The sequence below is a fragment of the Triturus cristatus genome, chromosome 1_2 (assembly GCF_964204655.1).
Source record: "Triturus cristatus chromosome 1_2, aTriCri1.1, whole genome shotgun sequence".
NCBI lineage: Eukaryota > Metazoa > Chordata > Amphibia > Caudata > Salamandridae > Triturus > Triturus cristatus.
Genome location: NC_140580.1, coordinates 89,378,419 through 89,395,983, shown reverse-complemented (window position 1 = coordinate 89,395,983; position 17,565 = coordinate 89,378,419). Strand labels below are relative to the sequence as shown.

Below are 17,565 nucleotides of genomic sequence, written 5' to 3'. Positions count from 1 at the left end.
AGTATTAGCATCAGCAGAGGATTGCGGTTGCGTGAGTTATAGTTGCCTGCACTAACTATAACGGGGGAATTTCATAGGTTTTTTATCAGTAAAATGTCCAGCTAACTATAACATGTGTGAAACCTATGGTTTTTTCAGTGAATATATATATATATATATTCACTTAAAAAACCATAGGTTTCACACATGTTATAGTTAGCTGGACATTTCCCTCGTAAAAAACCAATGATATTCCCCTGTTATAGTTAGTGCAGGCAACTATAACTCACGCGACCGCAATCCTCTGCTGATGACGTCAGATATTACATCACTGTATTTAGACACCTATTTACCCATGTCTTCTTCCATTAATCTTTAGCTATACATATATTACAAATATTTATTTTTCAGAAAGACATATGTCATCAGTGATGTAATATCTGACGTCATCAGCAGAGGATTGCGGTCGCGTGAGTTATAGTTGCCTGCACTAACTATAACGGGGGAATTTCATTGGTTTTTTACGAGGGAAATGTCCAGCTAACTATAACGTGTGTGAAACCTATGGTTTTTTAAGTGAATTTGCAAGGTTTTTTAAATGCTAATTCCAAACTATAACGTGTGTGAAACCTATGGTTTTTTAAGTGAATTTGAACGGTGCGCGTGCTATGGGCACTCGGTGCGCTTCGCGCTCCGAGCCCCAAGATGCCTTGTGCGTGCCGTGCGCGCACGGTGCGCGCACCCCGCGCTTTTTTGTCAAAAAAATAAATGTTTTTTTCGCCCTTGGGGGTCCTTCAGTGACCCCCTGACAAAGGCTAGGGGGGTCAGGAACTGTCCACCCTGCCCCCTTTTCACGTTCTCCACCTTTGTTTTTCACTGCCTCAGACTGCGAGAGACAAAATGGCGGCCGACACTTCCTGATTTCGACCGATTCGAATGTTTACTGACATCTAACAACCAATCAGAATTGCGCTCACGCACGTCACCTTGCGCGCGCTTATAGATATATATGTACTTTTAACTGACATTTTCTCAGGAACTACTGAACAGATTAACTCCAGATATTCAAAAGGCACATCCCTGACCTGAGGACTACCTCTCTGCCAAATTTCAAGTAATTCTGTTAAGCCGTTCGGGCTGTACCTTGGACTAAAGGTCCCTATGGAAAAATGCATGGGGAAAACGCGTTTTGGGACCCCCCTTTTCTTGACTAATCACCCCGAGACTTTCAGGGTAGGAGCGGAGAGCCCCACCTATTTTGAAAAATTTGCGAGGATTCGTCAACCGGCGCCAAAGTTATTCAAAATAGAATTTTCAGATTTCCTATGGAAACACGGTCCGTAGAATATATATATATATATATATATATATATATATATATATATATATATATATATATATATATATATATGTATATATATATATATATATATCTTTGCAGACCTGCATACATGGTTTATACCATTCTGGGTGTCTTCTTTTTTTCTTTTTTTTTTTTTTGCAAAGCTGTTTAGCTTTTGTTAAGGTTAAAAATAAAATCACTTACCAAAAACAAAAGGGGCAGAAGGAAGATAATTCCTTACAGTGGGATAAAATCACTGACTGGGCCTTTTGTTAGCACTGTTATTTTCAACTCTAAAGTCACTGTAACATGCAAAATATTAGGCAGTAATGAATGAGTTATTACCTTACTTACATTGTGGCAATAACTTGTAATTTGACCATTGAACCGCACTAGTAAATAAATAAATGTAAATTTATCACAACAGTTTTCTGAATTCAATTATTTACTGGTCCACTTTCATCAACATAGGTATGGAAAAAATATATATTTAAAGAATTTCAAAACCTATGAATAATATGTGCTATTACAAACACTGCATGCTTCCTTACCGTCGCCAGCCACGGTCTACGAGATCCTGATAATCCTGAACGGTCAATGAATGGGCCCACATACCTAGGAGGCAAAAGAGAGGGGTGAGCATCCCTTCAAGGAACATTCCAGAAGCTACTGAAACAGACTTATTATTAGATTAGTGAGCTATTTTTGTTATCCCTTTCGAAGTTCTTGCAGTAGAAATCAGGGCTAATTTACATAGTCAAGCTGTTGCTATAATAATAACTTTGGTCCATTTACAGGCGATATGTCTTCCTTCAAGAAGCACTGTTGCTGTAAATTGGTGCTTTAAAGTCTAAAAATGCCAATCTAAGACTGTATTCACCTTATGCCCAAGTCTGTGTAGGCCATGGTCTACCACATGTATTCTATCACAAAGTATTGGATGGACTGCTTGAATTAATCTCAGCAACTGTCCACCATTTTTTACCCACAGTGCCACTCGAGACAGTGACTATATGTGGGCAAATAAGTCTTCGCTCTTGGACCTGCTTCAACAGGAACTGTCTAGCCTGAACCCCTAGAATGGGTCCAATGGAGATAGGAACACAAGCAACCTCAGACCAGATCTCAGTTTACCTAGACATCATCAGTGAGGCATAGCTTGAGTCATGTGGTACAGTAAGATAAGGACCTCGTCTGGGGATACCTGTCACACATAAGGTGTCAAATACAATAACAAAGTGATGCAAGGAATTCTTGAATTAGTCTCAGCCACTGGCAGTCTCTCGAGACGCATTTCAGTCCTTTGTCACCCACTGTCTTGCCATACATGAGAGGTGGGATCAGACTTGTGCCCCAGACTAACTGCGACACATGACTCAAGCCATACGTCATCAGTCAGGTCGAACTAGGCCAATATCGGTCTGGAGTTTGCTTGCGTTCCCGTGATGACCTAGCCTTGAAGGTCAAGCTGGATTGTACCTCTTTGAGCAGGCTGATTTGTGTAGGCTGGATCTTGTTTGATGGGGAAAAGATTACCAATGTCTGTGATAATTCAAAATTCCACCTATCAGATTTTGCACTGCCTGAAACAAAGAGCAAGTACTGACCACTACATCACTCTTACTAAATCAGCTGTGATCTCTTTCACATGCAGGATGAAGAAAGAACAGTGTTCCTTGATCCAGAAGTTACAAACTTTATGGTTTGAAAGGTAGTTCAGAAAAAGAGGGTGTAGCAGATAAGAGCAAAGGAACGGTCGTCAGTTATGCAAGTCTTCGGATTTCTGCTAGATTTCAATGCACCGCAATCCTGACATAGCACTGCATCTTAAATGCACATAAAGGTACTACAGGCGATAAAAACGTAATCTTCAAAGAACTGAAGCAATTTTGTGCTCGAGTTGTAGTGTTCCACGATTTGTGCCTTCAGCAAAACTATCAGGGCAGCATTTATCAGCATTGTAAAGTACAACATTTAAACATTTTTTTTAAAACATCTCTGGAATTTTTAACTTCCTGAAAAATATTTCGAGACTAGACTTAGAATAGTAAATACGCCTTCTGGTCCAATTCAGGGGAAATGTACACTTTTCCCAAACATTCTTGGACTACAGTTGTAACAATAAAATTGCCTTCCAAATGTCTATGAAACCCTGTGCAGCCCAGGAGAAAGAAATCACAATAGTCTGAGTTTATTTGCATGCCTCATAGGTTGCTCTACAGTATACAGAAAAGTGATGGGTGGAATGGTAATTACTCTGGCTGCATCTCAGCCACTGGTAATTACTTGGGCCACATCGCAGTACATTGTTATTTTGTACACCATGCCACCTCATTTTGGACCCAGCTATATGCAAATCAGGCTTGACCCTGTTCCAGTGGGAACAGTCAATCTCAACTGCCAATCCAGGTCCTCTCTGAACTGGAACTCAAGCAACCCAGGACAGGTTTTGCCCCAGTAAGGATGGACTGGCATACGGCCTAAGCGATTGCCAGAGGCTGAGATTAATACAAGCATTCCACTGATCACCTTGTTGTTGTTGTTGCAGTTGGTGCCACAAGTGCGATGGGTATGCCCAGATGTGGATCCCATGCTCACTGTACCACTGGAACCAAGCTATTACTGCTTAATGAATCCTAATCAGGAAGAAAACAGTTCTAGGTTGCTTGTACTCCGGCTCAGGGACGACCTGGCCTGGCAGTTCGGGCTGGATTGTTCCCATTGGAGCAGTGTGCAGACTTATTTGCATGTGGCTGGGTCCAAACTGAGGTGGGATGGTGGGTGAAAAACTATGGGCTGGTATGCGGCCCAACCGCTTGCCTGTAGCTGAGATTAATTCAAGCATTCCATCCATCATCTTGTTGTTGCAGTGATTTTCTGCTTTGTCACCTCCTAAAACGTATGGCAAAGCAAACCTATGGCACCTACACAAACCACCACTGCACTGTTGACATTCTGGGGAGCATTTTGGTCAAGAAACACTGGGAATTCAACAAGGTGAAATACCTGGACATCCCCTTTAATATTCTGTATGGATTGGTCCTTTGGCATCACTCACTGAAATAAAGTTTTCTAACTTGAAAGGCTGAAGTGAATTAAGCATCATGATCTACTTAAACCCTAGAAGGTGTACTACACCAATATATGTCATCCTAAATAGAAAACGCATACTTAATGAAACTTTTCAATGTTTTGCTGCCTTATTTAATAAGACTTCATTTTCTTTAATGGAGGGTAAACTCTCCCATTTGTATATAGCGGGTCAGTAATCAGTCACCTCAATTCTTATGGAACTCCATTGTCTCTCCTTGTCAGCCAGCACCATCTTCTAAATCAGCTCCATCTTTTACAAAGCCATCACAACAGGCACCCCACCTAATTTTGCAGGCAAGCTCACCTTCTTTGGTGGTTCTTGGCACACCTGTCGAAGGGCACTTTCACTGTAACTAATAGGTGTTTAAAAAGAAAAAAGCAAGGCAGCAGGCCTTTCAGACTGACTCCGAGGGTCACAAAAAGAAGCATATAGAAGTGGGGATATCACATTTTACTCACAATAGTAATCATTTGTTGGCAATGTCATACTACTATTAGGAACACTGGTCAGTTCTGAGGTGACTGCCGCCTGCAAAAAAGCTGATCCTCTGCTGGGATCTGATACAACATGTTTGTCAGGAAAAGGTTTTCTCTCGTGATTTTCTAATAGAGGTTACAGAAGGTGCGCTAGAAGCAACGTAGAGAATACATTTTCTGTAAATCAACAAATATCCTCCTCAGCCACCAAGAGAAAAAAGTTTGACAACTGAGTAAAATCTACTTCCAACAGCATTGGTTCATTCCACAGTGTTTTGTGGCAGCTTTGCCATAGAGTTGTAATAAATACTAACATTTCATATCCATGACAAATGCGAGACACATCTGAACGCCATTTCCAGGGCAAACAAATTGTTGAATTAAAAGCCTTTCCTCCTGAGTAGGCTGAAGTACACAAAACGAGGGCTTCTTTCCATCATACAAATGATAGGTTCTCTAGAAAGCTAAAATGATGACCCATTTCCTATAAATTCTTAAATGTCTTCCACATCCATGTCAGATAGAACATCTGTCATGATGAGTGAAACATGTACATCCAAAACCAGCAGCAATCTGTTAGTTGACTCCCCAGTGAGGCACAGCAGCTTCACCATAGAGTTCCAATAAACAACTAGAAAGCGAACATTGTTTATTCAAGATAAAAGTGAGACACTCTTGAACGCCATTTTGTTGGAGTTGTTGAAATTGAAGTTTAATCTGGGAGCAGGTTGAAGTACATTTTCAAATAGTAACATTCTGGCTGATATCAAATATTTTAATCATACATTTAAATATGCGAGTAGATTTTTAGAGGAGTGAGGAGGCTCTTTACAGACAACTCATAATTAAAATAAACAGATTGTGCTCCAATGGTTAGTGTGACTTATAGAAGGTGTTTCTGTTTTGACATTTACTTTGTCTTTTTATCTCTTCATAATTCCTTGTCAGTAGTTGCATCTCCCTGCACGTGTGCACTGGCTTCAAAATAATTTTTATTGCGACTCAAATATAAGGAAATGATAAAACATATTTAAAACTTTATATTTATTGTCTATGAAAACGTCTTCCTTTAGACCTTATAAAATGGTAAATTGAAGAATACGGGTGAAGGAAGGCAGGTATTAGCCTCCACTCGCTCCGCACGTTTATTCTTCTCATTCGTGGTAACCTTTATTGACCCTCCTCGACAGCCATCAGTGATGCATTGCATACAAGGAGGCTGCGCAGCTGTTTGGCTGACTTTTCTGAAAACTTTTTCCATTTTGCTGCCAAGCAAAGAAAGCTCACCCTGCCTCTCCCCCATTAACTGAGTGGCAGCGCTCCGAACACAAACCTGTGTCCTAGCAGGGCCTCTGACCGCAGCACCAGGAATCGGAGAAGAAACCGTGTGCTGCTGCAGACAGCAGGTGAGGGAAGAGCCATGCTGTAATGGTAAGCAGAAAGTAATTAGGTAATTGAGGTAACACGGTCTGCCTGGGGGCTGGTGCGTTAGGTGGGAAAGCTAACAAAGGATTCTTGAAAATTACATTAAATAAAGGCCATCTGAAACACCCACTGTACCATAAGGATGTTTTACATTTCAAAATGCACACGTTAGGTTGTTGGAAACGTGTGATTTCGTTATTTTTGTTATCTGGTACAAAAAAGGGCATATAAAAACATTTTAAGTGATTGGAAATTTGTTCAATGGGGCAATGTGTCGCTCTTCTATAAAAAAGTTCTTACAGGTACCCCAAATGGCATACCTAAAGAGTAAAGATGTGGATTTGTGTTGACTCAGTAGAAGTCTCTAATATCATCTGCACTACAGCTCCTTCCGCCCAGTCGCCCATTCACAGATCCTTCACTGATGATGTTCAGAATGACAAGCTACTTGCAGCATCATGGCTGCACATAATGTTCACAATTACAAGATAGCAACGGGGTTAAATTTATTATGGTATTAATCAAGATTGATCGGCTAAATTTTGTTTTAAAAAGCAGTAGGGTAGTGACCTAGCACGAAAACTTCAATCATGAGCAGAGCAGCAGTTTTAAGGCACTTTTTAAACTATCGTATTGCACAAAATATGTGAACTCTGCCTGATTAGAAGTTTTTAACTGCTTCTTTGACTCATAATAAAGTGTCACATGTGGCAGTGAAAAGTCCCATCAGCACTCATGAGCGTACTTAATACTTGGCAGCAATAAAAGGTACTAACTACAAATTTCCTAGGTAAAAATAGACACACTAAGAGACAATCATTTTTAGTAGGGTACAACTGTTTTACAATACCCTTAAGAACAAGGGCACTAATCACCTAAGTGCTTAATTAGCAATGCAATAAAACCAGGAGCCCAAAGCTTTTCTCGGAAACCGGTCAACAGTTCTGCCAAATGTTGTGGATGCTGTCAGCACTTTTTACATCAAAAGGGCCCATTGATATATCAGGGCTATGTGTGAGTCTCTTTAAGAGACGAAAGCCCTCAACACAATTATAGAATTTACCCAGAAAATAAACACACAGGAAGTTCTATTTGAGACAAGGTTCAAAGTACAAACTATAAGGGTTTGTTTTAAATTGCCAAATGGCTAGTTTGTATATCCCTTCAGACAGAGACACCATACAGTCACTGTGGTTAAATGAAGAAAGTTTCATTACTAAACCCAATACCAAAAACAGAAAATACATCATGTGGTATGACTTTTTTTTCACATCTATTCACCTCCGTTTGGCTGAAGGAAGTGGCCCTCAATTGCACACAGTTGTAAAGCTGATCTGACCACGAACAAGATAAACAGAACATAATACATTTAACAGTGCAAGCAAGACCATAGAGCTAACTGAATTTCGTACATTTGATAGGACAATGAAGGTCACAGCTGAGGCTCCCTGGTTCGTAGACAGGGAGAGTGAAAACGGGTTAGTTTTAGAAACTGCTCCTCACGAGCATTTTAAAAGTGCAAGTTTGAAATCACAACTAGGCCAAGCTCATCTCAACCTATAAGCTATGTTATATTTATCACAGTAAAAAACATTCCATCTACCTCTCACTAATATTAATTAAAGTACAAACGTATCTACTGTGTAATCTGCAGTTCCTCCTTCTGATGTTAGGTAATCACAAACCCACACTATCAAACCTTTTCACAATTCACACACTGCCTTTTACGTCTTGAATCCTGCAGTGCATGCAAGCCATCAAATACCTCAGCCTTGGTATCTTCCAACTCGTATTCAACCCATTTTTCTTCCTTAGTCAAGGTAATTTCTACTTTTATATGCCCACAATTTGACCCTCTTCTACATAATATTACACCAAAGAACTTAAGAAGTATCAAACTCTGATGTTAGGTAATCCCAAACCTACACTATCAAACCTTTTCATAATTCACACACTGCTTTTAAGGTCTCGCCTGGTGTAGGCTGCGCGCATGCGCAGTCTCGCTGGTGAGATTTAATGATACTGGGTATTTTCTGTAAGGGGCATTAAGACCACCCCTCTTTTCCATTGGCTGGCGTCACCGTTTATGCTAAACGGTGGCCAGCCATTGGAAAAGAGCTCCTTGTGATGTATTCGCTCTGCTTTTTTGGCCGTCCTATTTGGACGGCCTCGTCTGCTTTTCGTTAGTCGCAAAAGGTTTCTTATCTTTATGGGGCCAAACACATGGCCCCATAAAGACAAGAAACCTTTTAGCAGGCGAGAAAGCAGAGCAAATATGTCATGGCAAGCGCTTGTTTTCACGTTAGTTTTTGGAAGCGGTGGTAAATAAAGCCTCCCTCCCTGATTGGGCCCCGCGCTGTCACGTGACCAGTATTATCGTCTGCACGCCTCACACGGTGGTGCTGAACCTCAGCTCGGCTCCCGCACCAGCTTGTTGGCGCAGCTGGCGTACTCCTAATTTTTAATAATAAAAATACGTCGGGCTGATGGGAGCAGAGCTTTCTGTTTGTTGTGGTGTTTTTCGTTGAGCCTGGCGTGTTGTTAGAATGGAGTTCTAGATGCCGTTGTCTGGAGGGGTGGAGTTTACTGACAGCCACTGAGAGCGTGTGCTGTGACGGTAGCCTGCAACATGGTGGAGAGCTGCACCTGGCTGCTGGTGCTCAGCTTAGTCTTTCTCTGCAACCTATTTAAAATCCTGCTCCCCTCTTTTTCCTCTATAGTAAGTAAAACCGGATGGGGTCGCTAGTATGCTGAAAGACTTATATGGTTCCAGGGACTGGGTTATTTTGTGCGGAAGCAAACGTGGTTTCAGCTGGGTATTATGACCATGCCTCTTGATACCTGTTCGTGCCAGTCCTTTGTATGATGGAAACGCAAAGTGCAAGCACCGTACCCCTCCGTTTCCTTTTCTCACAGCCATTCAGAGTAATGTTCCGAATGAACTTTTTTTAAAAAATTCACCAGATGTTTCCAGGGATTATCTCCGTGCAGCGTAAAACCAGGCTACACAAAGGGCTGGTGGTGCAACAGAGTAATGATCAGGCAAGTTACCACAGCACTATAAACATGCATGGGGGGTTGATTGGAAAACACCCAGATCAACTGCCGTTGGTCATTCTCCGTTGGGAGACGTGAGGGTCTCAATACTTGGGTATCTGGGTTACACACACCGATGCAGAACATAAGCTCAGGAATGTAGACAAGATGATGAACGAACTCAAGAATTCAATTAAGTTTTGGAACAAGCTCCTTCTTTCCGTGATGGATTGCGCGTCCATACGAAAATGTTTTTCCTCCCGCCCTGCCTGTACCTTGTTCAAAACTCACTTTTCCCCTCTGAAAGCTAGGTTTTTTCACAAGCTTGATAGCCTGTTCGTCTCTCTGACATGGGCAGGGAAGCGCAGCAGGGTGGCATTTATGGGGCTTAAAAGGGACATGGAGGATGGAGACTTAGCTGTCCCAGAGTCAGGTGGTGGGTGATCTCTATCTCTGTGTGTGACTTTAATCACCTTTCAAGAATCAAAGGACTCCTTTGGGGTTAGCTCAGACCTTTTTTACACTATGCCAAACTAGAGTGTGTTGTCAAGGGGGTGTGGTGTGATTTTCCAAGGTACTGCGGCCCTCGTAGGTGCTTAGTGGCCTGCACGCTGTGGGCCCCACCTTTTACATCCGGCTTTTGTTGGGTCCAGGCATGTCGAGGGCAGGTGCTGCCACGAATTGTGGATACCAGTGTAATAACGGTTCATCTGACGCCAAAAGCTTGATTATTGGGAGTAGTGGGTTGACCTAGGGGATGGAAAATCTATTGACAATAAAGGTTATAGTGATTTTCTCTCTGCCCAACCTTCAGCTTTCAGCGAGATAATTACAATAATTGGGTATTAAGATGTGCTCTGCCACGAAACAAGTTATCTGGTTAAGAGCCAAAATTGTTACCAATTTTCTAGTCTGATCAAGAAGAACTCTCGGATTCTAAATATCACAGGCAAATATGGCAGATACACAACACAAACATCAACAAAAACATAGTAGACTGAATGCAACTTTCATACGATATGCCTATCAAAATATGACACCAGTCCACTTTGATCGTGTTCATTCACATTTCACATATGTACCAACACTAGCGACAAAACTTAGATATTACCCTGGCTACAATCATGGCAAAAATAAGGTTCCAAGACAGTTATCTGGCTAACCTTTGTCCATCTCAGCAATACATTCATATAAAATTACATCTGGATCATGGCTCTACACCATGTAGTTGGCTAAGTAGTTGCCACTTCAAAAGCACATAAGTATTAAGTTATGGTCATATCTAGTTCTACGCCAACAAAAGATGTTCCCTAGCGCCATCATATATGTTGCAAGGTTCCAAGCCATTTAGGAGGCTAACTAATACCACCTGTAGAACACATCGACCTAATTAAATTTGCATACAACATTACATCAATGTCAGAGATTGAGCAAAGATGCCTCTGAACTTGACAGCCACCCAGGCTCAGCAGGGGACAGACAACCTTGCACTTCAACAGAACAAACTAACCAGCGGAGTCCTTAGCCACGTGCACAACACGGATCGAGCTTGCCACGGTGTGATATGATTACCCTCTAAACAATAAATTAGCGTATTCTAAACTTCGTGGCCACTATCAAATATATGCAACCAATGGAGAGGCAGCAATCCACAGTAAATTCCTTTTTACACAGGTAAACTTGTGACTCACAAATGTATTTGCACAATAAGGAATTTACTGTGGATTCTTGCATCTCCATTGGTTGTATTCTTCTAACAGTGGGTTGTTGGACAACTAAACCAGAGAGGTGGGCAATTTGTTGCATGAAAGAACAAGCATTGGCATAGCCAATAGGTCTCGCTTTTGGGACCTTATAAGTATTTAGTTATGCAGCACAATATCCTTGGTACAACAACATTAACTGTTGCATGGTTAAACACTTATAAGGTCCCAAAGGCGAGACCTATTGGCTATGCCAATGCTTGTTACATTTCGAATCCTGCAGTGCATGCAAGCCATCACATACCTCAGCCTTGATATCTTCCAACTCGTATTCAGCCCATTTATCTTCCCTAGTCAAGGTAATTTCTACTTTTATATGCCCACAATTTGCCCCTCTTCCACAAAATATTACACCAAAGAACTTAAGAAGAATTATCAAACCTATTACACACAATAGGATTAGGATAACTGATGCTAATATTTTACTTCACATGCCACTAACTAAATCTCCAAACCATTCACCAACCTTCGAAATTCCATCTCCTTTCACAGTAAGCCATGGACTAACTGCTTCCCATGCACCAATCTCTTCAACAGCCTCTGCATCACAAAAAACATTTGTTATATTATATATGTATCAATTATTTAGCCCACTAGGAGTAGGAATAGGAACACAACCCTGCCTCAATTTCAACACACTGCATTCACAGTCTGTTGTAAGAAGAGCATTCACGTCAATCGAATCAATCTGTTTGCAAGAACATAGCATACAAAGCAATAATTCCTCATTAATCTTGGTTAGTGCACCATGCATTATTAGTTCCAAGACAATCAACTAAAGTTGACAACAGCAGATCTTCACATTATTTAAAGCAACACCAAAAGGTGGAATCAATACATCGAAAATATCCATAAATACTTGTCCAAATCCACGTTTCACTCACCTAATTCACATGGTACACCGTAGGAAACAGTAAAGTTAGAGAGCAGCTATCCACCCAATTTAGTGGTAGGTTAAATTAAGCCATTTTACCACAACCATGATAAATCCCTCTCTATATAGATTCTTCACTCTCTAAAATTTCATCAGCAACCACAATATTATAATTACATTCACTCTCTTCAATATCATACGACTCTAAACAATCAGATTTCTTACACATACACACAATTTCTTTTCTCTCTTGTTCAATTCTAAGTCTAGAATGGATCTTTGAACATCTAAATCTCTCTTCATTCAATTCAATCTCTTCCGCTTAATCCAAATTTCTACTAAGTTTCACTCTTCTCTCATTAAATTCTCTAATAAAATTAAATATCACTCTCTGTACACACACTCTTTTCAACGCATGTTAGTAGTACTAACAGATTTAATCCTTAAATGTTCTGCAATAGAACCTATGGCTCCAAAAATAGGTCATTTCTCTAACTGAAGATCAATATCATCACTAATTTCATCATGAAGAGTTAACGTCAAAATGCTGCAGGAAAACGCATATGGAAACGGCAGTTGATTGTAGGTCACCACCCCAGCAACAAAAAAGGCATATACATGCAAACGTAACAATTCACGACATTCATAATAGTTTAATACTCATTCAACAAGATGGCATAAGTATTCTCATTAAATTCATTTATAGGCACATTATAATCAAACCTCTTAACCCTTGAACTGTTAGTACTAATATACGATTCAATTTTAGATTAGGCATAGCCAGCTGAAGAGTGAATGAAGGCGGACCAGAATACCTACCAAGATTATCAATAAAAATAACAGAAAATATCTTTAATGCTAAATAACTGTCCTTCTTAATTTTAGCAATTACTCCTTCTGAAAAAATTCCAATAAAAAATTCAAAAATCCAAATTATTTATATTACTAGATAGGGTGCAAACTTGAAACTCAAAAACCCTTCAAAATGTCAATATTTTATCAGTGATAGGCCCCATTCAGGAAACGTTCACCTACTCTCTTCGCCTGGATACCTAAGCTAGGTGCAAAAATGAATCTTCTTTCAAATACAGAATCAGAGTCTAATTAAGAAATAGTGTAATCACTTTTGAAAAATTCAAAACAAAAAATGCAATATTCAGTTCTCCATATATGTTATAAGCATTGATTTTCTACATCTTTCTTCCCCCCACAAGTTCATGTTGGTTCTTCAAAAATGAAACAATACACTCTTAGGTCAATGTTACTTTGCTCAGGTTTGATTTTCAACTGATCCGGCCATTCAGATTCTGCATACTACTTATCCAACACTCTTGCAGCTCTTGACCATTTGTTGCACTGGCTCTTTGTCACTCAAATCTGATTCTGACTGTGCCGTTTTCAGTTCAATCTCTCCTCTAACTGCTTTGAGTCTGCAGCTTTCTTTCAACACTCTCAGGCTAATATTCTTGTAGCCAGTTTTCATGTATGGACCTACCTAGGACAACTGCTGCATCTTCATCTTCACTTGCCATTTGATCTACACACTTTTTGGCTGAAACAGCTTGACCTGCTCTGAGGGTTTTTGAAAAACTCACACTTTTGCCTGCACTCCTCCTGACTCACTTGGTGAGGTTCATGCCACCATGCGTCCAGCACATTCTTCTTCACCAAGACCCCATTAACAGGTAAGAGGTCATGGCAGGGCTCCTCACTTGATGATCATGTATTTAACTTAGTCTTGCAAGACACAGGGCATACTGCATCAGCCAAGCTCTTGACCATACAAGGCCAACAGAAATATTTACAAGTACAGCAGAATCATTTATCAAAATGTCATGGGCAGGTGATCCTTCAAGTGGAAACTTTTTCTCCCACTTGAGCTGAAGAAAGCAGTAATCTTAGCACTTGTCATCTCTAAAATAGATTACTGCAATACATTATTTGTAGGATCTCAAACAAGAGTCCTCAATAAACTTCAGACGCTCCAAAATGCAGCATCCAGAGTTCTTCTAAATCTTCCAAATGTATGATTGGTCACTAAGTCTATAAGAGAGTTACACTGGCTCCCTATCAGAGCACATATTCAATTTAAAGCACTCTCCTGTTGTCATGTCCTTTAGGCTAGTCCTGTCATGTATGCCCCTTTTTACATACATTGTCCTATCCACACAACAATAACAGTTCTGAAACAGGTGACCTTTTACCTAGTAGCTTGCTCCTGTCACTTCGACACCAGGCTCTTCGTATTCTATCATAATCCCTGTACCTGACGTACATAAACATGCCCTCAGACAATGCATAATTATTCTGTAGAAGGGTCACCACTTTTTCATCCTTGGCCATGAGCCCGCTGTGCATGATCGCATTGTTTTAGAAAACATTTAGGACTGTTTCCAAAACATTTATGATAGTTTTCAAAACATATTGATTCTAGAAGAAACCCAGGAGTGACAACACTAGTATATAAGATCCTTATTCCCCCCTGCAAATTAGAGGAGAATTCCTTCCATGCTGACACGGGGTCCTCCATGCTTAAGTTTCGACATGCAGCGGTCTGATATCCCTGGTGGGATGTTATCCTCGGAGCAGAGATGGGGTCCTTCATTCTCTAGCATCAGGTGAGGGGGGTTGGTTCTTCCCTAGGGGATTCTTGGCTATATACATGCTACACCTACTAGGCTAGGTACATTTAGGCAAATTACGTAGGGCACGCATTATAGGAGTATACAAATACTACTGTTTTATCTAAACTGTATATGTTCATCTTTTTAGCACTATGGTAGATATGTATCTACTGTTTACTATATTAGTACTTGTGATTTCTTTCGTATGCTTCTGTCTTCTGATTGTCTCAGCAAATACGTTTTACACAAGACTGACGGTGGACCAATAAACACTTATTGAAACGTCCTAATCGCCGTCCCATGTCTTTTCTGAGAATAAGTAAGCACGAGTGACTGAGCGAAAAGTGCTGCACTGTTTGACAATCCCTGAGGAATCAGGGTTGTCCTATTCCGTGGTTGGCAGAAACTACCTACACCACTGTGTGGTAGTGACACTGTAGAGCTAGCTGGTCTAACGGCTGACATATCCTGTGGGGGTGTCCGGAAGCGGTTTGGACGCCAAGCCCTCAGTTTAGGTCTTTCCAAAATGCGCAGGGCCTGGGGATTCATTAGGAACTACACGACACTGGGTTCACAAAGGGCTGCACAAAGAGGGCCCATCCTTTCTGCAGGACATCTTTAAGTGGTACAACCCACCACAAACATTACACTCTAGCACTGCTAAGAAGGTTCAAGTACCCCGAATTTAAAAAGTCCCCAATAGGGTGGGAGAAGGTTCTCCCACTTTGCCTCCAAATGGTAGAACCTGCTTCCAGACCACCTGAGAATCCAAGATAACCTATTGAAATTCAGGAAAGATCAAAAAACTTGGCTGTTTAAATCTCCTCTCTAATTGTATATTTTAACAATCTCAATCCATTGTTTAATCATATGTCAGCGGCTTACCAACATATCTCATATCTTCAATGCTGATCTGGTGACTCAATGGTGAAATTATGTTAGTGCCAAGACGCCTTTTTGGTATTAGCGCGCTCTAAGACCCCCCATAACATAACATCTCCCTCACAAGCACCAGCTGCAAACGTTTTGAGAATGGCACCCATTGTCAAGCTAGGTTAACCAATCTCAATTAACCAATCACAATTCAATTTCAAAATGAGACTCGAAATACAAAATAACAAATTTTAAAGCAATAAAATTTTGCCTGTCTACCGGAATACAGGAAGGGAAATCAAACTCACTTCTAACAGGGAAAATTCTAAATAACTTCAGTCACACCAGGAATAAATCTACCTCATGGTCTGTGCGTCTATATCCAGTGCACAAAGAAATGAACAACACAACCATGATTAGTTTAATGCAACTAGACCATTTGGGACGTAAAAAAGAAAAACCTTAGACATGTTGACGCACGCATTCAGTAGACAACCAACTTAAATTTTTTTTGCATGAGATCGTGGATTACTTTAAATCCAATAACCCAAAAATCAAAACACAAAATTTTAATACACACAATTTAAAACATATTCAGCATTTCATGTGACACCTTTACAATGCAATGCAGATTTCAACTTCAACATGATTGATGCCCAAGAAAACGTAAAGCATGAAACCACTAATAAGACAAGACAAAGGTCACCACACCACTAAACTATTACTCACTAAAAGTCACATTTGCCGCACAACAATCCACATAACACGCCATGTGCAAGACAAGTCACTTCACAAAGCCCGGTTCATAATCACGTAATGGAACTTCAGCAAATGCAGGATTAGATCAGCATAACAGGATACCGTTGAACTGGGATTTGGGAGAGTTCTCTACCACTAATCCTGAAGAAGGTGCAAGTTCTAATTGCAGAACTGCACTTGAACCAATTGCAAAATCATCTCGATTGCCAAAACCATTCCAGTTTGCAGAAACCATCCTATGCTAACGAAACCTGTTTGTGCCTTTTACATCAAAAGGGCCAACTGATGGCACCCTCCGATCCCGGACGAGTATCACCACATGCTCTGTCGTTCGACTGTATTATCGCTTTGCTGGGATGAACGTTGTTGAATCTGCTGAATCATGTGCTATGTCTTGGAGATTGACCACTGTCTCCATAATGTTTGTATTACTGCTTTACCTGCATGTTCGGCAGGGATAGTTTATTATCATGAAAATGGTTATCGATGCAACTATTATCCATATGCTCATACATTTCATTGTAGGGCTTACGCCCGTTATATCGCAAAATAACCAAATAAAATTTTGTTTTAAAAAAGGACCAATTGATGGATCAGAGGTATTTGTGAGTCTCTATGAGACAAGAGACATATACACAATCATAGGACTTACCCAGAAATTTTAAAAAAGAGGAGAATTCGCTTGAGACAAGGTTTAATGTACAAACCACAAAGGTACCTTATGTAAAGCGCTCTGATACCTCCGGGTCTAGCCAGCACTATATAAAACTCTTTAAATAAATAAAATAAATTCATTTTATATTAAAGAATCATTATAAAAAGGCAAAAAGATATCATTTTAGTCAATTCAAAATATGCAAAATGCAAATATATGCAAATCTCACTAGCAGTGAAATTTAAGCCCTAATTTATTCAATAGCCAAACCCAAATACTACAAAGCAAATAAGAATACAAGAGCATATGTCATAAGGACTGCTCGGTATAGGCAGGAGAGAACATGAAGAATAGTCTAAGTATTGCTTGATAAACAGACCCAAATGCAGTCTCCTCTCTAAGAGGGCTCATTTCCAAAATGGTGAGTTATTATTCACTTTCAGGCAGAGAAAGTGTACAGTCACTGTGGTATGATTGAGAAAGGTACATTACAAAGCCCATAACAAAACAGAAAACTCATCACATTATATAATGATTTTTACTCCACATCTATTTAATAAACCCGTGTTATACTCTACACAGAAAATAATACATCATTCAAAATATAAATAGCACATGCGTTTGCCTGAAGATAGTGGCCTTCAATTGTGTACAGTTATAAATCA

General features: G+C 40.2%; 1 protein-coding gene across 8 annotated transcripts in view; it reads right to left on the bottom strand.

Moving 5' to 3' along the window:
* ATE1 (arginyltransferase 1) overlaps nucleotides 1–17,565 on the bottom strand; it is a 409,370-nt gene that overhangs the window by 353,093 nt on the left and 38,712 nt on the right. For all 8 annotated transcript variants that reach the window (XM_085602676.1, XM_085602719.1, XM_085602709.1 and 5 more), the window contains exon 2: nucleotides 1,873–1,936. In XM_085602676.1, the coding sequence (XP_085458802.1) occupies nucleotides 1,873–1,936 (64 nt within the window). The remainder of the gene's footprint in view (nucleotides 1–1,872; nucleotides 1,937–17,565) is intronic.